This window comes from Rhinopithecus roxellana, chromosome 6 (genome assembly GCF_007565055.1).
Source record: "Rhinopithecus roxellana isolate Shanxi Qingling chromosome 6, ASM756505v1, whole genome shotgun sequence".
NCBI classification, from domain to species: domain Eukaryota; kingdom Metazoa; phylum Chordata; class Mammalia; order Primates; family Cercopithecidae; genus Rhinopithecus; species Rhinopithecus roxellana.
This window is the reverse complement of record NC_044554.1, coordinates 114,600,764-114,625,137: the sequence shown is the minus strand read 5'-3', so window position 1 is coordinate 114,625,137 and position 24,374 is coordinate 114,600,764. Positions and strand designations below refer to the sequence as shown.

General features: G+C 40.1%; 1 protein-coding gene across 10 annotated transcripts in view; it reads left to right on the top strand.

The window, feature by feature from the left end:
* Positions 1-24,374, top strand: part of LMBR1 (limb development membrane protein 1) — a 218,309-nt gene that overhangs the window by 116,786 nt on the left and 77,149 nt on the right. For 9 of the 10 annotated variants that reach the window (XM_030931963.1, XM_030931972.1, XM_030931971.1 and 6 more), the window contains 4 exons: positions 8,165-8,291; positions 8,783-8,851; positions 9,740-9,804; positions 15,218-15,290. In XM_030931963.1, the coding sequence (XP_030787823.1) occupies positions 8,165-8,291; positions 8,783-8,851; positions 9,740-9,804; positions 15,218-15,290 (334 nt within the window). The remainder of the gene's footprint in view (positions 1-8,164; positions 8,292-8,782; positions 8,852-9,739; positions 9,805-15,217; positions 15,291-24,374) is intronic. The other variant, XM_030931966.1, reaches the window with a different exon arrangement.

Below are 24,374 nucleotides of genomic sequence, written 5' to 3'. Positions count from 1 at the left end.
AACCTCAAACTCCTGAGCTGAAGTGATCTTCCCACCTCAGCCTCCCATGTAGCTGGGACTACAGGTGCGTGCTGCCATGCCCATCTCGTTTTAAAATTTTTATTAGAGATAAGGTCTTGCTATGTTGCCCAGGCTGGTCTTGAACTTCTGGGCTCAAATGATCCTCCTGCCTCGGCCTCTAAAGGTACTAGGATTGGAAGCATGAGCCATTGTGCCTGGCCTATTTCTTCCTATATTGTGATTTGCTAGGATTTATTTTGTTGCTTCTTTTACAAATTCTTGAGTTGAGTACTTTGTGTTTTTTCTTTCGTAATAAAACTCATTTATTTGAGCATCTGAATACAGATTTTCTGCACTTTATGTTTTATAAAGTGTTCTTGTTTTGTTACTTTTTAGATGGCCTGTGATTTCATTAGTGTATTTTAATTGAAGCCTTGTTGTTAATTCTTTGCATTCAGATATTTTGACTTATTCTCTGTTGTTAATGCAGTAGGTCTGATGAGGTTTATAATTTGATGTATTTTCTTGGGCAGGGTGGTGTACACTTGTAATCCCAGCTTCTCAGGGGGCTGAGATGGGAGGATCACTTGAGCCTAGGAGTTAGAGACCAGCCTGAGAAACATAGTGAGATCTCATCTTAAAAAAAAAGACATACTTTTTGTAGTTTAATTTCAAATTCATTCATTTTTTTATTTTATTTTATTTATTTACTTTTTTTGAGACGGAGTCTCGCTCTGTCGCCCAGGCTGGAGTGCAACGATGCGATCACCACTCACTGCAAGCTCCGCCGCCTCCCGGGTTCACGCCATTCTCCTGCCTCATCCTCCCTAGAAGCTTGGACTACAGGCGCCCGCCACCACGCCCAGCTGATTTTTTTGTATTTTTAGTAGAGACAGGGTTTCACAGTGTTCGCCAGGATGGTCTTGATCTCCTGACCTCATGATCCGCCCACCTCAGCCTCCCAAAGTGCTGGGATTACAGGCGTGAGCCACTGCGCCCGGCCTCAAATTCATTTTTGCAAATTTTCTTTAGTGATTATTTAGGTATATTCCCAATAAGGGATTACTTTAGGTTTATTAAATCAACCTTGTTAATTATTTTCAAATGCTATGTATCATTGTTAATATTTTTTCATTCTTGGGCAGTCACAGACTGATAGAGAGGTGTGTTAGGAGAGGCGGTCTGCGTGGGCCCTAAGCATTCTTGCGTTTTCTTTCTGGGTGTGCCAAGACTGTGAGGTCCTGACTGCTCTTTCCCTGGGCCATTTGTTAGGGTTGTGTATCTTCTGAGCAAACTTGAGGGATGAAGTGATGGCTCCCTCGGGGCCATAGAGCAGCCGGGCTTATTACCACGTGCTATGGAAACAGTGGATTCCCCATGCTCACTGTTCTTTCACTGCTGCACAGATCCGGCACATGTGCAACTTCCATCCATAAGACTTGGGAGCAGGGGAAGTGACATGCTGACACTCATGCTGCTTGCTATACCCAGAGTAATAAAATCCTTTGCTTCCGATCCAGGAATCTTGTGTCTCCTGCTAGCATCCATGTAACAGCGACAGGCTAACTTACTGATTTGTAAGGATAGAACCGGACCCCAGACCTGACAGTTTTGGCAATGAGATTGGATGGTGAAGAGGAGGAACAAGGACCTTGCATTCCAGGTTTAGTGATAAGAAAAGACTCTTCAGATCTGGTGGTGTATATACTCAACTCAGTGGTGAGAGGGAGGTGGAGGAGGAAAGGCCCCTGGTGATTACATTGCTCCTACCTGTAATGAGTCTGAATGGTGCTTTGCCTGTCTCTCACTCCTCTCCTGTTGTAAGAGGAAGGAATGTTGGTATGACAGCAGGGCAGTAAGCCCCCAGCTCCAGTCAGAAGGCATTATTGGTGTGGCTGCTGAGTCACGAAGTCTCAGTCCTGAAATGAACGGTGTCTGCAGCGAGGGCCTTGCTATCCAATGTAGAGCTTGGAGTGGACGCAAACATCAGAAATTCATTTGATGAGTATTCGTGGGTGGCCCTCAAAGCAAAAGTGATGCAAAACCTTGCCTAATAGCATTGTGCACACATAGCATGGTGATAGGGCTGAGGCTGTGGGTGGAGGAGTGGCTGAACATAGCAGAATTTCAGGGCGGAGCATGGCTGTCTGCACAAGGCAGAAAGAACAGATCTACAGGTCACAGTGCTAGCTGGATACTAGTAGGTACTTGGCAAAGGACATAACATGGGTACCCATCTACTGACCTTGGAGTAAGGGACCAAGGAGGATAAGTGCCTACCAGTTGCCCCCTTCCTACCTGCACTCCTCACACTCCCTGCAGGAGATCATCTCCTGGCAGCTGTTGCTGTAGACCCTGAGTCAGGCACATATGGCACTCCTTGGTCAGCATTCCCAGAGTAGGAAAAACACTGAATTCAACCGATGAGATTTGGGCAAGACTCAAACCTTTTTAAAAAAAAACACAAATGGGTCTTGCCGTGTTGCTCAGGCTGGAGTGCAGTGGTATCATCATAGCTTACTGCAGCCTTGGACTCCTGGGCTCAAGCAATCCTTCTACCTTGGCCTCCTAAAGGGCTAGGATTACAGGTATGAACCACTGTGCCCAGCTAATTGTTAAACAGTTGTTTTTTTTTTTTTTTTTTTCCCGTAAAGGCTGAGTCTCACTGTGTTGGCTAGGTTGGTCTTGAACACCTGGCCTTAAGTGATCTTCCTACCTCAGCTTCCTAACGCACTGGGATTACAGGTGTGAGCTACTGAGCCTGGCGTCAGGTGACTTTTTGAGTAGGGTCTTTGGGCTTCTTCCGTTTGTGGTGTAGCTTGCACTGCTGACTGTATTAAATTGGTATTCATGTTTTACATGATCATACTATGCGTGCTTGGCCTCAGGGACTGTGCCCTCCCTTTGGCCCAATATAAACAGTATAGGGCCCCCAGGAGGAGAAGCTAATATCACAGCTTTTGTGAGAGACTTAATAGCTCCCAAGTACTCAACGAGACCAATTCCTGAAATAGCAGTGCCTCTCCTGCCTGCCACTGCCTGCGAGCGGACAGTGAGAGGACGGCTGTGAATCTGCTGCTCGGCTCTTGTTGAAATGGATTGCCCAACCTGTGGGGCTTTGTGACTCTCTAGCCTGGCATCCCTCTTCTGGGGTGGAGCAGCTTAGATTCCATGCCCAGTAAAATGGAGAGGCTTAACAGGCCGCCTGGCCAAATAACAATGGTCTGTCCTAGAGCTCAACCTGCCTGGTCCTACCTGGCATCAAGGTTCTGTGTGAATAAGTGGCAGATATCTCCTGGGGGAAACCCTATTTCCTCATCCACTGCTGAAGCCAAACCACCCAGTTAGGCCCTCAGTCCCCTGAGGCCCTCTAATGTCGAGGCTGGGCTCTCTGACCTTCGGCTGCATCCGAAGCTGATGGTATTACTGAGGAGCAGCAGCCCATCAAAAAGGATGCATACTTAGGAATTTTTTATTTTTAAAATTTTACATGAATTTCTTATTAGTATCAAATTTGCATAAACATGTAGATGTAATGAATAAAGGTTTTCTATTTTATTTATTTATTTAGTTTTTTGTTTTTTTGAGACCGAGTCTTGCTCTGTCACCCAGGCTGGAGCTTAGTGGCACAGTCTTGGCTCACTGCAGCTTCTGCCTCCCAGGTTCAAGCAATTCTCCTGTTTCAGCCTCCCAAGTAGCTGGGATTGCAGGTGCCCACCACTGGGCCCAGCTAATTTTTGTGTTTTTAGTAGAGATGGGCTTTCACCATGCTGGTCTTGAACTCCTGACCTCAAGTGATCCACCCGCCTCGGCCTCCCAAAGTGCTGGGATTACAGGTGTGAGCCACTGTACCCAGTCCGGTTTTCTATTTATTTAAATATTGTATGAAGAATAATGACAGTGAAGCCCTGTGTACTCATCAGTTAATCTAAGAACATAATAATATAGTGGATAGTAAATTTCATCAGTATAAAATGTCCTACTTTATCCCATTTAATGTTTTTTGTTTTGCATTCTTCTATATTTAAACCAGATTCCTGTTACGTTTTTTAAAAATTAAACAATAATTTTTAAATCATTTTCACTTTTAGTATCACTTTAGTTTTGGTAGGTCTTAGTTAATTTTGGCTTTTGATCTAATTTGCATATGTAGTTATAGTAGATATATTTGGTTTTTATCGTTTCCTGTTTTTGTATTTTATATAATTTGTTATGGTTGTTAATATTTTGCTAAACTTGTTTTCTGTTTTTTACTATATTAACTATTACTTTTTTGTTCTATTTTCTAATATCTTAGTAATACTACTTTTGATACTAGTTACTATTACTGTTACTAGTTTTGTTATTTTGATACTAGTGAGATTAGTGGTAACAAGTTTTTAATAGCATTATTTAACTTTAATCTCTACTGTCAATAAAAAGTGAAATACTATCATTTTAAATGACCCCTATTTAAAAGGAAATTTTTTCTTTAACTCTTTTTTTCTCATCTAAATGTCTACTTCTTTATGTATAAGATAATCAGAAATTATTATTAAATGACTTCTCTTTCAAAAATACCTTTTGGCATTGCATTTTAGTTTATAACTGTATATATCATTATTTATATTTCTCTTTATTTAGAAAAAAATTGTCATTGTTCACCAACATTTCCGTGCAGTCACCTCACAGTCCTTTGTGAAGGACCAGGTAGGATGGTGACGTGGGCTGCTGTACTCAGCAGAGCCCTGAGTTTGGGTCCCTCTCCTTCCTGAAGTTCCCCTGCACGCTCAGGGGTCTCTGTACGGCTTTTACTCCCCTGAAGGACAGGGAGACCCCCGCTTTACCCCGTCATCTTTTTTCCTAAGCATCTGAGGTCCGAGTTGGGGGAGGACAGATGAAGGAACATGGCAAAAGTGACTGGCCTACATCGCAAGGCGCCTTTCTTTTTGAGCGGCAAGTGGCTACTCATGGCTCAACCATATTTGTAATGACATCAGTTTAGGCATAGGTCTATAGCCTCATTCCTGACACTGTTTATTCAGCTTTAGGACTCCTTGATTGAGCAGCTGTACCCACAGTATCTTTTAGCTGGTGTTGCCGGGCTCGCTTTCAACACCATCAGGATGACATTCCTTCCTGCTTCCGCTCAGAGGAGAGGGAGTAACAACCTAGCCAGCAGTGGGCTCAGCCTCACAACCTACCTCAGCCTGCAGACTATCGCCAGCAGCTAGCACTGCTCGGGGTCCCTGCTCCTCCTGCTTGCCCACCACTTGGGTGCGCGCACTCACTACTGTTAACAGATCCCAGGAGTCTTCTCATATCCCTTAAGCCAATCTGCATGGGCCCCTCTCTTTTCCAGAAAGCCGTCTGTTAGTCTTCTATCCTTGTCACCAAAAACCATCAAGAACTGTGAAGGGTCTGAGATTTTATTCTGCTTGCAAACTAACAAGTTAGTCTCCCAGTTTCATGGATGGTGGTTGTAAACGTGAGATGTCTGGGTCGGAGGCAAAGGACTTGGTTATGCGCAGCACATAACCAAGTACACAAGCTTCCTTTTGGTGCCAGTTCCCCTTGACCCCAAGCCCCACAGTGGACCTGTATCACACTTAGGGAACTCACCATATTTATATCGGGCTGCAAGCAACTCTGTCTAACCTTTGCTTGGAGGTGAACATTGTGCTACCAGACAGTAAACAAACCTGTCCTTTGCTTCAGAGATACACTATCTCTAAATCCCAAGGCCATCTGCTGTACAAACCTTAAGAAGGCAGTTCCAAATAAGGTCTGTCCCTGCCTCTGCTTTTGGGATGCACAGAAATGTGAGAGACCCATGGAACATTGTCTCCCAGCACATAGGCACATATTTGAAGAAAACAAGTTTAATTGCTAAGAAATAGTTCTTACCAAAATATCAGAGGAAGTCTGTAAATTTTAAGGTGATTGATTTCCCAACATTGGTTATCATCCTAAAAATTATACTTATTGTTATAGTGTTATAATTATTTAACATGACAATTATAACTTCTTTTGGACAGTGGGTTTTAAACGGTTCCAAGGAGCTACCACTGTGTAGTTCCTATATTGTAACACTTCTGATGCTGTTCCACTGTTTAATTCATATATATTACAGGTATAATGCATACGTGACTTGTTTTGGGAGCCCCACTCTTTAGTTCATGTATTTCTTAGGGGCTGGTTGGAGGCAGGGAAAGACAGAATTGAGAGAGTGTAACACAAACACTAGAACAACTCTGCATAAATGTGCAAGATATAATTTTATCTCCTTTTGTCTGTTTATTGATAGGCTTTCCACAAAATATTTAATGTGTAATAAAAAGGATTTTAGAGAGAAAAGGAGGGGAGGGGAAAGAAAGGAAGCGAGAAGTCACTGTTAAAGGTGGTAGATTATGTTTTGGCATCTGTATTAGTCTGTTATCTGTCTCACACTGCTATGAAAAATACCTGAGACTGGGTAATTTATAAAGAAAAGAGATTTAATTCACTCTCAGTTCCACATGGCTGGGGAGGCCTCAGGAAACTTACGATCACGGCAGAAGGCACCTCTTTCACAGGGTGGCCGGAGAGAGAATGAGTGCCAGCAGGGGACCTGCCAGACGCTTATAAAACCATCAGATCTCGTGAGAACTCACTCACTATCATGAGAACAGCGTGGGGGAAACTGCCCCCATGATTCAGTTACCTCCCGTTGCGTCCTTCCCACGACACATGGGGATTATGGGGATTATAATTCAAGATGAGATTTGGGTGGGGACACAGCCAAACCGTATCAGCATCTTGAATAGTTTGAAAGTTGTGAAGTGGAAGTTCAAAGGACTCTTCAGCAAAGTAGTAGTGTGTTTTGTTGTAGTGTGTTTTGTTGTAGTGTGTTTTGTGACTATTCCCATTTCATCTCCTGTGATTAATAGCTACTTACTATGAGATCTCATGTGTTAAATACCAGCCCAATTCATTCTGGTTCACTGGCCTCCCGTGCTATGAACACTTAAGGTGAGCCGACTCTCAGATTTGAGGAAGTGTTTTAAACTTGCCAAGTGCAGCCCTGTGGCAAGTCTGCGATGTTGTTGAAGGACTAGCAAGAAAAAGCCACTTCACCTCAGAGGTCATCATTTAGGGCTAGGTATACTTCTCCATGCCGTTAGGACGTTTTCTTTCCTTTCTGTTGAATTTGAAGAACTGGGGTGCCTATTCCTGCAATTCAGAAATTAGAAAGTAATACTTAGGACAAAATTGAAATAAGTGTATGTTTTGGAATTTTATAACTCATTTTTATGTTAAATGTGGAATGAGATGACATGATTTATTGAGAAATATGGATGTATTTATAATTTTGTTGGTTGTGTTAGATAATTGTAGGTTAGTGCATTGCAGTGCAAAATATCAACATGAACCTTTAACTTATAGCTGCAGATTCAATCATTTGGTGACTTTTTGGGGAGTAAAAGAAGTTTCTTTTTTTTGTCTTACCTTGCAGTTTTAAGTTTTAAAAGTCTGGCCTTTAGTTTGGTCCTGAGGTCAGAATTTGTTTTACATTTAAAACAAAATTGTGCATAATGATTATATTATTGTATTCTTGTCTCATGGATTAATGAGAGTTCTATAGAATGTGAAGAAAAGCATCATATAGAATTGGTAAAAGCGGTATCTCTAGAGTTTATAATGCTGGGTTACAATGACAGTTCTTCAGCGGCACAGTAGAGGGCTCTGGAGGCTGTGAGGAGCGCCAGAGTCCATGCTAGACAGAGCCCGGGCACTCTCCAGCAGCTCGGAGCATTGTGGCACCCCAAGTTCAGTGCTCACTCAACTGTCTGCCTCTATGCCATAATTAGCCTTCTCTTCCCTTGATTAGAGTCACAGATAGAAATTCATTAATCTGCTTTGTTAGTGGAAAGTGTTAGGAAAGTAATTAATCGTTAAAAATGGCTCTGCAGATGTTTTTTATGAAGTTTTCTTTTGTTTTATCCAAGCTTGATAATATTTTCCATAATTTTGAAAAGTCAGTCTAAACATTGTAAACTATAGGTACTTAGTGTATTTTTCCTGTTCATAAATATAAATTTCTTCTCCTTCCAAGGGATTATTTTATGCTTTCATATAGGCAGAAACCTTATTGTTCATGAAGTGAAGTAAAATACTAAAATTATATTTCTACTATATTTTTCAGGGAATCCGGGCCCGCATTTTAGAGACTCTGGTCATGCTTCTTCTTCTTGCATTACTCATTCTTGGGATAGTGTGGGTAGCTTCAGCACTCATTGACAATGATGCTGCAAGCATGGAATCTTTATATGGTATGGATTTCCTTGTTTTAGCCAGTTTCTTTACTGGAAGCTAGAGTTTGGGTTATAATTACACAGTCAATTTTAAAAACATTTAAATAATTCTTTGTATAGTTAACAAAGATGTTTGATGTTAATTTACAGAATTAAGAAATCTTTAGGTATCTTTATCTAAAAATGAAGTTTTATTTCTTTTATATGTGAAGAATAAGTAAGCAGCTTTTCAGATTTTTTGTTGTTGTTGTTAATTGGTTTCTGTTCTTCAAATTCCGTGGAGACTTTTTTTCTCCCTCCAAACAGGTTTTGCTAAAGGGTTACTTCTTGGTTTTCTATTTTAGATCTTTTTATTGTACAGTTTAGAAATTATATGGCTTAAACTCAAACAGGCAGTTAAAATGTTTATGTGAGGTGTAGTCAGCCTCTATCTTATCGTAAGATAGATTGATTGTATCTTAATGTGCAATATTTTGGATTTGTTAAAATATATTTACTTTTTTTAATAGATCTCTGGGAGTTCTATCTACCCTATTTATATTCCTGTATATCATTGATGGGATGTTTGTTACTTCTCTGTAAGTATTTTTCAGACTTAATAGAAAAGTAGAGTTGTCCTTATTCTGGAAAATTCAGGGAAGTTTTCTGATGAGATTTCTTAACTATTTGGAGATTTTTTTAAGTTCGCCTTAACTATTTTTATTCAAATAAATTTTGATAAATGGAAACTTTGAAATAATAAGATGCTTGTATTGTTCTCTAAGGAAAGCCTCTTCTACCGGGTTGTAGAGTGAGACAGATGGACACACACACACACACAGTCACACACTTTCACTCACACACTCATACACAGTCATACTTACATACACTGACACACAAACCATATGCACACTCATACACACATGCCATACCCTCATCCCCGTACCTGTCATAATGCTAGATTCTACTTTTAAATGGAAATGGTAGAATTATTATGATAAGTTCATGGTTTTTTAAAAGTTTGTTTTGTTTTACTTGAAGCATCACAGACTATATCAGGGATATTATAAGTAGATAAATGTAGTTGAAAGGACTTAAGACTATGGTTGTCACCTTTAGATATTCTGGTTTGTTTCTCAGTCCTATTAATACTTGAAATTTAACCTGTTCTTTGCTCATTTTTCTTAATTTAACCAAAAGTATTTTTAATTATTCAACTGCTAGAATCTTGAATATTATTCTAAGCCTTTTTTTTGTTGTCACATATCTTTCAGAGCTAATTATACCTATCCTTCTCACATGCCCCCTCTAGCTTCTTTATTGATGATGGTGAAGAGTCCTCTGACAAAACACTAGAATCTCAGTTGGAGAGAAGAATGTTCTTAAAACGATAATCTTTGAATTTCCCTTATTTTTACGTTCTAGTTGTTTATCTCTCCAAGCTCTCTAATGTCGCTTTCTGTCTTTTGGTGATCTTATTTCTGCAGTGTGTACACCAGTTGGCCTTTCTCGTATGTTCACAGTGATGGGTCAGTTGCTAGTGAAGCCAACAGTAAGTATTTAATTATAAATCATTTTGTTTATTAAATAAATATGTTACATTTGAGCACCTTTTAGATTGTGAGCTAGCACTTAGAAATAGAAGAAGAATATTTTTTGTACATTTATCACTCAAATTGTTGTTTTATTAAGTTTTTTTTTTTTAATAGAACTTTGGTTAAATTTCCAATCTTTGGAAACCAAATTTGGTTTTGCTTTTAAAATACTGCCTATAGGCGCACAGGTAAAAATTCCTCTAGCAAATTTTAGGACAAAATTTACAAATATTTACAGGTATTTTAGGTGTCCATTGCCTAACACAAAAAGTACTTTGATTATGTTTCAAAATTTACATGTATACTTTAATTTACAAAACGGTTATATTTCTGAAAATTTGCCCGCATATTATGTCTTGATTAATTGAACCACACTTTGCCTTTAATCTTAGAAACACTATATATTAGTTTTTAAATGATTTTCAGTTGGTAGTAATTCTAATGATTTGTCGCTTTATTTGGTCTCTATTTTGTCAGATATTTAATTACATAAAAATGATTTCTTAGCTGCACCTAGGAAATTTGTCACTTATTTTCATGGATCCTCATTGCCTGTGAACTCAGGTGTAAACTACTTACATGCTACAAAGCCTTTCACAGCCTGGTCCACGCTAAGTTTTCCTCTAGCTGTCCCTCTGTTTACTGTCACTCTAGCTCATGAGCGAACTTGCTGTGCTCTGAATAGGCTCTGTGCATTCTGTCTCCAGGACTGTCTCTTTCCCGCCAAGGCCTCTTACCTGCTCCAGCCACCTAGCAGCCTCCTACGGCCTCGCTCAAATATCACCTCCGCTGTCTGCGTAGCTTTGAACCTTGCCTTGCTTCTTCAAGGACAAATAATTAAACTCCTTTCTTTGCCTTTCTCATGTTCCCTTTTGTTTCTGTCTCACTAGTAATACTTACTATATCGTTATAGTATGTGTTTGTATTCCTTGTCATGATGCATTTAGGGAAAATACTGAGGAAGTGTTATAGGGGCTATACTTCTAATAAATACTTGCTTAATTTAAAAAATCATAATATTTTTATATTTTAAAGATAAAGTTTAAGTTTTTATTTATAAAAAATGCATAAATACATTTTACAAAAAGTATATAAATGTTGTATACATACTTGTGTGCCACACACGTGCTGTCAAGTCATGGAATTCCTTTCCCTTGTAAGGAGGTTCTGTGACACTGCATTCCTGCATTCATTTAGTTCTTTCCTACGTTTTTTTTTTTTTTTCCTTCCTACATTTGTTGTTGTTGTGTGTTTGTTTGTTTGGTCTTCTTTCTCCTTTTCTGCTTCCTGACCCCTAACTATAGGCAAATGTTTAAAGTTCTATCATTGGTCAAAAGTTCTATTAATGCTCTGCTCCTAAACCATCTTGCCATTTCCACATCACTTTTAAATGCCTAATTCTAATGAGGAAAAGACAATGGAAACAAATTATAGTACATTTTAAGTGCTATAATTGAATAACCCATGGAGCTGAAAACTCAACGTATATAAAATGAAACTACTTACTTAGCTCCCTTCCCCAAGCTAATTTTTCTCCTTGTCTCTTATTAATGTTAAATATAGTGAACCCCAAGTTTCTCTTCAAAGAATCAGTATGTCAGTATGTTCAGCTCCCCTCTTCTTTGATTCTCCGTTTTAAAGTTTAAATTCCTGGTTCTGTTTTCCCCCTTGCCTCTAGTTTCAGTAAACAACTTTCCCACCAGTCCTTATCAGTAGTTCACATCTGTTCCCTGGTCACCTGCTCGGTCCTGACTCACCCCGGTCACCTTCTTTGACCTGAGTCACTCCTGGTCACCTCCTCTGACCTAAGTCACCTTTAATTACCTGTTCCTAACCGTCCTTCCCACCAGACTAGTCACCCCACCACTCTGGCTCATACCCCTGCTCTCTTTAAGATAGCCAGTCGGAATTAGCTTAGACTGTGTGTTCCAACCCTAGCCAATAGGGGAACGACACAGCAGTAGGGCCCCGTATCAGGAATAAGAACTCCTTCCTCTCCCCTGTCCAGGTGTGCTCTCGCCATTACTCCATTTGTGAGTCTCACCCTTCTGTAGAAATAAAAATTGCCTTGCTGACAAAATTAATGTTTGGGTGCTATTTCTTTGTGGCACCGGGGAACAAGCGTTTTGCATTTCTAACATTAACAGTGTCCTCAGAGTCTTATCTTTGTTTCTTTTCTTGTTGATAACATTCAATAATAAAGATTATTTATTGAGTAATTGAGTGTCTTGTATATGCTAGCAATAAACACTGTATTTTACACACATAATTTCATTTTATCCTGATGACAAACCTGTAAGTTAGATGGTGGTATTCTTATTTTATGGCTAAACTAGTGCCATTTTGGGAAGATTAAGTAGCTTGTACAAGATCAGAGATCTATGACGGGGCAGAATGTGAACCCAAGAGGCTGGTTTCAGACCAGAGGCTGCTCTGCCATTCTATTTGGCTGTAAGCTCCAGCACTGTAAAACCGCTTTCTTGGTGAGTGGACTTTGTACCCCTCCACTTCTGTGTTTTGCTTACAGTTTCCTCTGATTGAAATGCCTTTCTTTTGGTAATTTAAGCTGTCAGATAAGATTCTACTATGCTACCACCATCAAAAACACTGGCCAAAACTTTTTTCTCTCCATCTGGGAGTAATTTTTCTTCCTTTGAACTTTTGTAATGTTTTATTTAAGCCATCATTATGACTTTCACAAATCTTCTAATTATTTTTTTTAATTCATCTGATCTCTTCTGCTACACTAGAATATAAGCTGTTTGAGGTCAAGGACTATGTCTTACCCATATTTAAGCCCCCATTAGCCCATAGTAGTTGAGTATAGGCTTTGAAGGCACGTAACATTTCTTTGGTAACCCTGTTTCTCGGAATATAAAATGGAGGTGAGAACAATCTGTTTTTCATAAGAGTGTTGTAGAAATCAAGGAGGATGGTGCTCATAAGCACTTAACAGAAATATATGTGTGTTGTTCACATTGCCACTGCATCAGTCTATTATGCATTGGTATAAACCTGAGACTGAGTAGTTTACAAGGAAAAGAGGTTTATTTGGCTTATGGTTCCGCACGCTGTACAAGAAGCATGGCACTGGGACCTGCCTCTGGCTAGTGCTTCAGGAAGCTTCCGATCATGGCGAGAGTTGAACGAGGAGCATTTGTGTCACAGGGCAAGAGAGGGAACAGGCGAGAGAGAGGTCCACACTCCTTTAAACAACCTGCTGTCATGTGAACAAATAGAGCAAGAACTCAGTTATTACTGTATGGTCAGCACCAAATCGGTTATTCATGAGCGATCCACCTCCATGACCCAAATACCCCCCTGGTCCCACCTCCAATACAGGGGATTAGATTTCAACGTGAGGTTTGGAAGGGACAAATAGCCAAACTACATCAGTCACGCATTCACCTAAGACATACCAGTGGTGATAAGTAATTCTTGGATGATTTGCGTAAGAAAGATAAAAATCATTTTGTATGCATTAGACCTTAAGTAAAAAATGTCAATTCTGATCCAGATAGTAGAAAGTGAAGAGAAGTGTTGATGGGAAAGGAGCTTCGAATGATGGCCCCCAAGGACCTGGTCCCAGACATGTGGGTTTTCTCTGGGATTCCTCTCCCCTGACCCATTGCATCCAGTAGATCCTCTCTGTGTACCACTCTTTCTCCTCGGGAGTAGCATGCATTTTCAGCCTATATGTTCCCTCTTTGGAGAGGGCTTGCTGGCTGGCCGTTTAGGTATCCCTTCCCCTTTTCTTCCTATTGCGTTCTTCCTCATAGGATAGTCATTCTTTGTCATTATTTGTTTGTGTATTTATTTGTTGACTACTGTTGATTATTATTTTAGTATTTATTTTTTCTCACCTTCCAAGTCAGGCTTCTCAAGGATCAAGTTGGTATGTGTGCCAGTGATGAGTTCAGTGCTAAGTCATAGGGGACCGTAAAGATTTGTTGAAAGGCTGAGAATTATTGGATTGCTTCAAATACATTTCACACCAGCTGTATAAATTTGACATCTGACAGGGATTGCATGATTTGAAAATCTGTTTTCTGAAAATACTTTAAAATCTGAAAGGAGATGTATATATGGTTTCTATCTTTTTGTCCATTAGCTCCTCACAATTTATTTTTTTTGCTGAGTGTAAGTAGTTTGAAGGTGAGGATATGGAACACTGATATCAGCTCTAGACTTCTCTCAGATTTTCCCTACAGCTAGGAAGATAATAAGGATCCTCTCAGAAGGATAGCTATGTTAACAAAACTAGAATTAAATCAATTTTAGTTTTTTTAACAATGCAGACAATATCCCATACAACTGGTAAATTATTAGTGTGGTTTTTTTTTTTTTTTGGAACTACTGTTGTATAACTTGGTTTATATGTAAACATACCCCTTCTCTAGATTTCGGTCTATTGGATGATTTTGATAATTTTGATAATACCAATCTTTAATATTCATGGAGCGTTTTTAGTACATACAGATGATATAAATGGAAAGTATTGCATGTTTCTGATGTAGTTTATGGATTTCTTGTTTTAGACATTATGTAGGTAAATGTAAATGAGAAAACAAATGTTGGACTGGGTGTCTGTTCCTTCTATCTCTAAAATGTTGACTTGGGCATGTATTTACTGTAGTTATTTACCATAATTAGTTTTTTGGCTGTTTAAAATTGACACATGTAGGCCGGGCATGGTGGCTCATGCCTATAATCCCAGCACTTCGGGAGGCTGAGGCAGGCAGATCGCCTGAGGTCAGGAGTTCAAGACCAGCCTGGTCAGCATGGTGAAACCTGTTTCTACTAAAAATACAAAAATTAGCTGGGCATGGTGGTGTGCCATATATAGATGGTGGTGTGCCATCTATAGTAGCTGCCTATAGTCCCAGCTACTAAGGAGGCTGAGGCGGGAGGATTGCTTGAACCCGGGAGGCGGAGGTTGCAGTGAGCTGAGATTATCATGCCACTGCACTCCAGCCTGGGCAACAGAGTGAGACTCTGTCTCAAACAAACAATAAATAAATAAATAAAAAATTCATACATGTAGCCCGCATCTCAGAATGTCACTAAAAAACCCTAAAATTCATACATTTGTTGGCCATTGAGAAGAGTTCCTTAGTTTAATCCCTTAAACTTTAAAAATATCCAATTTAAATGTATATAGGGTTTGTGATAACTTTTGATGTATTTGGTTATATACTAAAGTATTTATACTTAATTTGTAAATAAAATAGTTGGAGCTTTTTTATTTTGGGTTCTTAGAAATTTTTATGACTACATTATCTAAAATAAATAGACCAAATAGCCTAAATGGTCTCATAAGCATTAGTTTTGTAACGTTGCGTTGTTGAATAGTTTTATCTTTAAATTTAGATTCTTGAAGACCTGGATGAACAAATTTATATCATTACCTTAGAGGAAGAAGCACTCCAGAGACGACTAAATGGTATGTATATATTACATATTTAGACTGGGATAAAAAAACTTTAATTTCAAAAAGATAGGTAATTGAAGGGAAAAAACATAAACCTTTCCGTATCTTGTGCTGCTGCAAGAGAAGGACACTTTAGAGTAACAAAAGAAGTTCCCTGGTGAAGAGACGTTTATTGCAGACCCTGGCTGAGATGAGCTGTAACCTAGCAAGACCCATTCTTTGTGAGACTTTGGCCACTGAGGGACTAGGCACCTCTCTACTGCCAACTGTGTTTATGTTTTTTTTTTTTTTTTTTTTTTTTTTTTTTTTTTTTTTTTTTTTTTTTTTTTTTTTTTTTTTTTTTGAGGCGAAGTCTCGCTCTGTCGCCCGGACTGGAGTGCAGTGGCCGGATCTCAGCTCACTGCAAAGCTTCCGCTCCCGGGTTTGCGCATCTCCCGCCTCCAGCTCCCAGAGTAGCTGGGACTACAGGCGCCCGCCACCTCGCCCGGCTAGTTTTTTTTTTTGTATTTTTAGTAGAGACGGGGTTTCAACTGTGTTAGTCAGGATGGTCTCGAGTGCTCCTGACCTCGTGAATCCGCCCGTCTCGGCCCTCCCAAAGTGCTGGGATTACAGGCTTGAGCCACCGCGCCCGGCCCTGTGTTTATGTTTTAAGCATATGACTTTAAAGTTTAATTTTTAATTACTGATCGTTTTTGAGGAACCAATGAAGAAAAGAGTTATGATATAGCTTAACAGAAAGTATAGGTAAATTTTCTTTAATTTTACTTAAGTAATTTTCACATGTTGAAAAACCGGTCTCCCACCAACAATCAGATAATTAATAGCTAACTGCATTTCAGAAACATGATTCAAGAGTAGATATAAAATAGAAGGTTAGTTTATGAAATACTGAGAAATAGGTAGATACCTACTTTCTTTAGTTATAAATAGTGAATTTAAATCATCACCCCAAAAGTGTTCATAATATTTTAGAGCTTTTTTCTTAGATCCAAGAATTTCAGTTTGTATCTGTTCTAGAGGGTTCTTGTCAGTAACATTCTATCATTTGATACAGATAAACTTTTAGACTGGAACTACATATGTTTTTTATTCTTCTAGTTTAATTAAAACTACTCTAATATTTAAACCTGTTTAATTTCAGAGATATAAACTTTAGTCAACAATGTCAGCTTTATAAAGTTTCCTTAAAGCAGTGAATATTATAATAAATGTATCCTATTTGGATAACCATGCTGCTGTGCAGTGAGCCTGCCTGCGTGGTGAAGAATATGTGTCAAGCTTCTGCCTGCCTGCCTGCCTGCCTGCCTGTGGGATTGTTTCAGCCTCAGGCAGCCGCCGCTTCTGTTTCACAGATGAGGAGGCTGACACCCAGGAAGGGTAAAATGTAGCCCCCCATGAACTGAAGAACTTGAATTGACTTCAATCAAAACAAAATAAAATCCAAAAATACAGCCTTTCTCACTTTCCCCTTCCACAGTAGGAAAAATATAAAAGGCCTTTCTAGAGTCTTTATAAATCCTCTGGCTCCTCAAATTTAAAAGTGGCTGACCATACGTAAAGAAGTTGAAAAGGAAACCCTTGCTAGATGGCTAAATGTATCATAAAATGAAGCCAAGTCAAAGTCAGTAAAAACACCTCCCTGGCGCGGAAATGTTACAGAGAAGAGATGGATGGGACCTGGGGAGGATGGAGGATGGTGTGATAACTAATACTAAGTTCATTGTTTTACACACCATTTTGGTAGGCCGTGCACTATTTATGATCCGTTTGGTAGATTGTCTGAAATCTTTTCAGTGAAACTCTTAAGTGATATGTTAGGATAATTATGATTTTGCTATTTGCTGCTGGTTGGCCACTGTGGACTATTTCAGGTGGAAAATAAAGAGCTAAATGATTTATGTTTACAACGTACATGGTTCTATGGCAAAATGGACATTTTGACTAATACAGATGAGGAATTGTGAGCTTCAGTAGAGTATGCTTAGAAAAATGTGTAGGAAAGCAAGACTGAAAAATCACGACTTACCATTTCTTCAGAAAATAGAAATAGGAGGTTAGTAAGAGAAACCATCCCCTGGATTTTATTTAATCTAGTATTATGACTATTGTGTTTTGTTATAGCAGTTACTGTCTATTTTAAATTATGAAACAAAAGTAAAGTGTTTATTGTTTTACTTTTGCTATTAAAAAGAATTCCAGAATAATGAGAGTAAAATTCTTTTTAAAAAATACAAATTCCTTTGCGGATTTATCATAGGGTTCCTGGCGGTGCTTTCTTAGTGTGTGTTGGAATATGTAGTGTGCATTGCAGGAATCTCTGGGGTGTCAGCGTGGCTTACTCTGAGCTCCGTTGTACAGTTATGCGAAAAAACGTGACAGCCAGCACCAACAAGTGCTTCACTGTGGAAATAACACTACTTTTTAAAAAAGTAACATGAGTTATTGTGTTAGTTATGATATTGCTGGAGTTGAATTTTCATGCCTGGTTTTAAAAATAATCAGTATAGCTTTGTTTTGGAATGCCTGACTGTGACTTCTCAATTGTTTATTTGACACTTGATGGTGCTATAGGTATAAAGTTATTGGGAGGTTTTGTTCTTGTTAATATTGTTATTGTTTCATGGAATGTTAGTAAAGCAAAGCTGTGTGCTGTGATAATGTTAGTTGGTATCCTGAATAAGCCATCCTGTTATCAGCCACTCTCTACCCTTTCTCCTTTCCCTTTTTGCTTATTGCACATCTTAATTAGGCACTAAATATTGTGCAGATGAATTAAGATGCTGAGTCTCAAGATCATAGGCTAGTTGACTGAAGAAGAGGAGAAAAAAGGACAAGAATTTATAGATTTTTATCTAGTACTTAACTACTTGAAAAAAGAAAGAGAGAGAAAGGAATTCTGTGTTTCTGAGACAGGAGGGAGCCCCAGAGCACCTGTCGTTTGGCTAAGACAGCACCTCCCTCATGTCCCTGTTGTCGTGGCAGGAGTAGAGAGATGTCCACAGAACTCACTGTGATCGCGGCAGGCGGCCTTCCCCTTCCCCGCAGCACACAGCCTCCCCTCTGCCATCTGCTTTGGGACTGTCAGGACTAATGGGCATATTTTGTCTGTCACTCCTCTTTATCATGGTTAGCACATGGAACCCAGAACATCCAGGCTCCTTGTACCCTGGACTCTGCCCCCATGTCTCTATACATCCCATTTCTGACCTGATTTTCCACTTTCCTCTAGCTTCTGAAACTTTCTGTTTGTGCCATTTGGAACTGAGAGTTAACTCATGAACAAAACCCCTGTATCTTCAACTGCCACTTTCTTGCTCAAAGAAACTTGGCACACATTCCTGCCACCCGCTTATGCAATGGCTCGCTTCTACCCACATCCTTCATTTGGCTGGTCCTGGAGTTTGAGGAGGTGCCCTCCTGTTCCCTTTTACTACTCTCCAGCACTTTGGATCTCATGTCATCAGACCGTGACCTAGTCCTGTCATTTGCTCACCTCCCAGGCCTTTTCTGCTCCCTTCTGGAGGATTTTTGCTCCTCATTTCTAATCCTTCTCTGATTCTGTGCCTTTTTCGTGGTGATTTTGTGTCTGTGCATGTGTCCTTCCCACTCCGGGGCACTCCTTCCCTGTCCCTGTGGTTGTCTGCCTCACCCACTCATGCCTGTGACATAACCCACTCAAGTTCTTTTGCGTAATCTTACAATGAAGCATCCTACTCTCCACCTACCACCTCTTTTTCCAGTTCACTTCTTCTAGCACTCCCATTTCCTACAATTCTTCAGTGTGGAGATTTAACATGCCCTGATCCTAACACCTTTTTCTCACCTCCTCTCCATCATTTCCCCATCCCCCTACTTCCTTGCACAGTTTCCATTCCTGGGCTGTTAGAATCAGTCCCCTGCATACACTCTTAGCTCCCTTTCATGGTCTTGCTGGATTGTACTGGAACCAGTGAGACCTGAGCCTTCATTCTGCTCTCCTCTCACTGTTCTGTGCTCTCACTCCTGGCTGGCTGACTGACCCTCCTGCCTGGCCTTCCTTTATATATGTGACCAGTATCCTAAATTAACTTTATATTCTCCTGGATGACTTTATTCTGTCTTTTCTTCCCTCAGATCTTCATCATCCTTAATCTCCATTGGTGACCTTGTTTTCTGTTTTCTTAAGAAAATAGAAGCAATCATAAGAGAATTTTCACAAGCTTTTTTCTTCATGCCAACCCACCTCCCTGCAGCTCCCCTCACACCTGCTGCCTTTTCCCTCGATGCTGTGGCTGAATTGTCTGTGTGCCTGTCTAATGTTAGCGCTCCGCTGGTGCCCTGGATTCCATCTCTTCTCGCCGATTCAAGGACACGATCTAGCAGTTCTACTCTTTCTGTCTCTCTCTCTGTCATGATCCAGTTTTTCCCCAACTGGATCCTTTCCATCTGCATAAAGATAGGCTATAATTTTCCCAGAAAGAGACAGAGGAAGGAATCTGCTTTGACCCCGTATCTCCTCCAGCTCACCACCCATTCCTTTGGTCTTCTTGGCAAAGCTCACAAGAGTTGTGTGCTCATGGGTTTCACATTTTGTTTTGAAACTCACTCTTGCTTCTACTGTTCCATGAAATGCCATGGTCAAGTTGGTCTGTGACTTCATAGTCCTTATCTTACTCTCTTTCCTCCTTGAAATATCTTTTATTCCACTTAGTTTTCAGTTCACCATACTTTCCTGTTCCTTTTATTTAATGGGCTGCTTGTTTCTCAGTCTACTTTTCTGGCTTTTCTGTGTCTATAACTTCTTCACCTGGAAAGTCTTATGCCTCCATCCTTCAAATTCTCTATTTGCTGTTACTCCCTTGTTATTTCATCTGGTCTCATGGCTTTAAATACCCCCTGTAAGCTGTGACCTCTACTCTGAGCTTTGAGCTTAAAGATCTAACTGTCTAGTGGACATTTCTGCTTGGATGTCCAATAGGCATCTTAAACATATGTCCAAAGTCAGCTCAAGATCTTACTCCCAGATTTTGCTTCTTTTGCCATCAACCCTTCTCTACAGGTGACAAATCATTCTTCCAGGTACTCAGGTCAAATCCTTGGAGTCTCTTTCTCTTAATTCCCATATGGATTCCTTCTGCAAAGCTGTTGGCTCCAGCTTCATAACAGCTCCAGAATCTGACCATGCCTCACCACCTGTGCTGCCACCACCCTGGTTGGGCAGCAGTCACCCCTTGGAGAGGTTTCTGTGGTAGCTTCCTAATGGCTTCCATGCATGTCTGTCCTGGGCCTAGTGAGTCAGAGAGAGTCTCTGACAATGTGAGTCAGATCTTCCCACTTATTTGCTCCAAGTCCTCAGATGATGGTTTCTGTTTCAGTCTGGACAGCAAGAGTCCTTGGAGTGGCTGCTCACTCCTGCCCCATATCTGATGCCTGCTGTCTCTTCGCTCTTCCCCCACTGAGCCCCTTCCCCTGGGGCATTTTTATTGTGCTTCCCGCCACCTTGTCTCTTCCAGGTCTTTACCTAAATACCCTTTCGTGGAGCTTTCCCACACTCTGGAGTGAGCCTTGTGGGTATCGATTGTATCACTAAGTCCTGCCTCTGCTCTATGCTTCCCCTTTCCTGCATTTTTTTTTCCTATAGCATTTTTTACTATCTCACATGTTAAGTCTTTTAGTAAGTATATTGCCTGTCTCTCCACACTACAACATGAACTCCAGGGATTTATTTATTTAATTATATTGATTGAGACAAGGTCTCACTCTGTCACCCAGGCTGGAGTGCAGTGACACAATCACAGCTCACTGTGGCCTCCACCTCCCAGGCTTAGGTGATCCTTCCCCTTTAGCCTCCTGAGTAGCTAAGACTACAGGCGCCCACCACCATACCCGGCTAATTTTTGTGTTTTTTTGTAGAGACAGGGTTTTGCCCAGGCTGGTGTCAGACTCCTGGGCTTAAGTGATCTGCCAGCCTTGGCCTCCCAAAGTGTTAAAATTACAGATGTGAGCCACTGCTCCTGACTGGGGCAGGGATTTTTGTAAATTACAGATGTGAACCACTGTACCTGACTGGGGCAGGGATTTTTGTAAATTACAGGTGTGAGCCACTGCACCTCACTGGGGCAGGGATTTTTGTAAATTACAGGTGTGAGCCACTGCACCTGACTAGGGCAGGGATTTTTGTAAATTACAGGTGTGAGCCACTGCACCTGACTGGGGCAGGCATTTTTGTAAATTACAGGTGTGAGCCACTGCACCTGACTGGGGCAGGGATTTTTGTAAATTACAGGTGTGAGTCACTGCATCTCACTGGGGCAGGGATTTTTGTAAATTACAGGTGTGAGCCACTGCACCTGACTGGGGCAGGGATTTTTGTAAATTACAGGTGTGAGCCACTGCACCTGACTGGGGCAGGGATTTTTGTAAATTACAGGTGTGAGCTACTGCACCTCACTGGGGCAGGGATTTTTGTTAGTTTTCTTTTCCTCTGTAACCTGATTCTATAATGTTGCTAGACACATGGTGGATATGTGGTAAACATGTGTCCCATAAGTAAATTAATAGATGAAAAACGCACATGATGGAGAGTTGTCATTTTACCATAGAAGTGAAGAAGGAAGAGAAAGTAAAATTTGGTGGCAAGATCAGACAGAATCACTTGGAGAGATTTCTTAGGAAGGCACATAGTGGAGACCGCCAAGGATACACCAAAGTTGAGGGATAGGAAGACCATATGCATGGAGTGTTAGTGAAGAGGCTGAAATAAGACAGTTTTCCCCTTACTGTTTTGGCCATGGAGTATGAGTAATCAAGAACCATTTCTGCTCCAACACTCCTAAAGAGTAGCGCAACAGAAAACCCCATTACATTAATTGTGGTAGAAAACCTTTTGTAATTCCTTCCCAGCGTGAAGAGGATACACACACACACACACACACACACACACAGACATTTAACATGTTTAAATGTTTAAGTAATGCAATGGCATTAATTGAAATAATTAGCATTTGTGTGTGTATAGCCTATGGGTATACTGGGTAACTTTAGAAGTAGTACCATAATGAATAGAAATTATTTTTTGTTGTTTAAGTTCAAAACCTCCGGAGTTCTTTTAATTTATTTAAAAATATTGTAGTTTTTGAACTTAATAATTCAACTCATTTTCTTTAGATACTATTTTCATCTTCATGATAAAAAGTTAGTGTATCACTTCTTATAGCAGTTACTTTCCTGCTTGATTCTAATCTTTTCAGTGATTCACGCCTGTAATCCCAGCACTTTGGGAGGCTGAGGCAGGCAGATCGCCCGAGGTTGGGAGTTCAAGACCTGCCTGGCTGTCATGGTATGACCTGGTCTCTCTTAAAAATACAAAAATTAGCGGGTGTGGTGGCAGGCGCCTGTAATCCCAGCTGCTTGGGAAGCTGGGGCAGGAGAATCGCTTGAACCTGGGAGGCGGGGGTTGCAGTGAGCCAAGATTGCGCCATTGCACTCCAGCCTGGGCAACAGAGCGAGACTCCATCTTAAAAAAAAAAAAGTCCTTGCCATTGAAGCGTGTATTAATAGTTATTCTTAAGAGCACAGATGATATTGTTGTTTCATTTTTGCTGGGTGTCAGATTGCAATACCTTTTTATCCTGAAAGATAAAGGGATTGAAAAAAAACAAGACATGTCTTATACAAGCTTTTTGTGGAGCTTGTGACCTGTCAGAAGCACTTAATGTCATCATCAGTCCTTGAATCTTGCTGTTTATCACCAAGTTGAATTTGCCAGGGAATTTTATGAAGGTGCCAAGGCTTAGGGTGGCATGTATTCTTTAGAGTGGTTGCTTCTTTAGACTATCTTAGAGTAGTATTCTGTCAGAGGCATTTTCAGTTATCATTGGCAAGGTGATTTGCTCATTTGGTCTTTACATTCTTTCATATAACACACTTAATGATATATGGAAGCTCACATTAGATTTTCTTCTGTCCTCTAAATTACTTTCATATTGGCTTCCTCTAGGCATTCTTCTAGGTTCTGGCAATGACAATCCTATAAATACTATTTGCTGTTAGTTACATCACTGAAGGGAGAACATTTTGAATTTATCAGACTCTGGGCCACTTTGAGACATGTCTGATATTAGCGTGAAAGTGATCAGATATCATCAAAAAACATTTGTGTCCAAGGATCTGAAATGGTCAGAGATTCCTTGTTATAATTTATTCAGCTTCTTGGGCTCTTTAATCCCAATTTATGACAATAAAATGCAGCCCCAAGAAATGATGTTTTTGCAAGATAAAATGAGGTGACTGCCAGAGAATATGCTAATATAAAATCAGTAAATGAGGAATGCTTTGGAATAATAAACTATAGAATGAGTTAAATATCATATATTTTATGAAATATATATAGAGAGAATTGTATAAAAATGATCCAAATTGGCTGGGTGCAGTGGCTCACGCCTGTAATCCCAACATTTTGGGAGGCTGAGGCAGGTGGATCAGCTGAGGTCAGGAGTTCAAGACCAGCCTGGCCAACATGGTAAAACCCCGTCTCTACTGAAAATACCAAATTAGCCGGGCGTGGTGGCACATGCCTGTAATCCCAGCTACTCGGGAGGCTGAGGCAGGAGAATCACTTGAACCTGGGCAGCAGAGGTTGCAGTGAGCCGAGATCATGCCGGTGCACTCCAGCCTGGACAACAGAGCGAGCGTCCGCCTCAATAAAGAAAAAAAAATCCAAATTTGTGTAATAGAAGATGAATTTAATATTTCCGAGCTGCTTTCTCAACTGCAACCTAGATAGATGATGGTATTCCCAATAGTAGCTTATATAAATATAAAGGTTTAAAAATTATCTTAACGTCTTATCTAGTTTAGATCTAGTAGCTTATATCTAAAGTAGAAAAAGCCAAACCATTGTTTTAATTGTACATAGCATTATATAGTGTTCCTAAAGTTGATTGTTTAACAATTTCTATTTTGCAGTCATTAATAATGAAAGTATATTTGCATTTTCACAGTTATGTTGGATCTCAAAAGCCTCACATTACTAGGTCAATAGCCATAATTTTGTGGATATGTCAGAAGTAAAAAGAAACTATTATTTTATTAATTATTAGCATTACAAGTGGAATA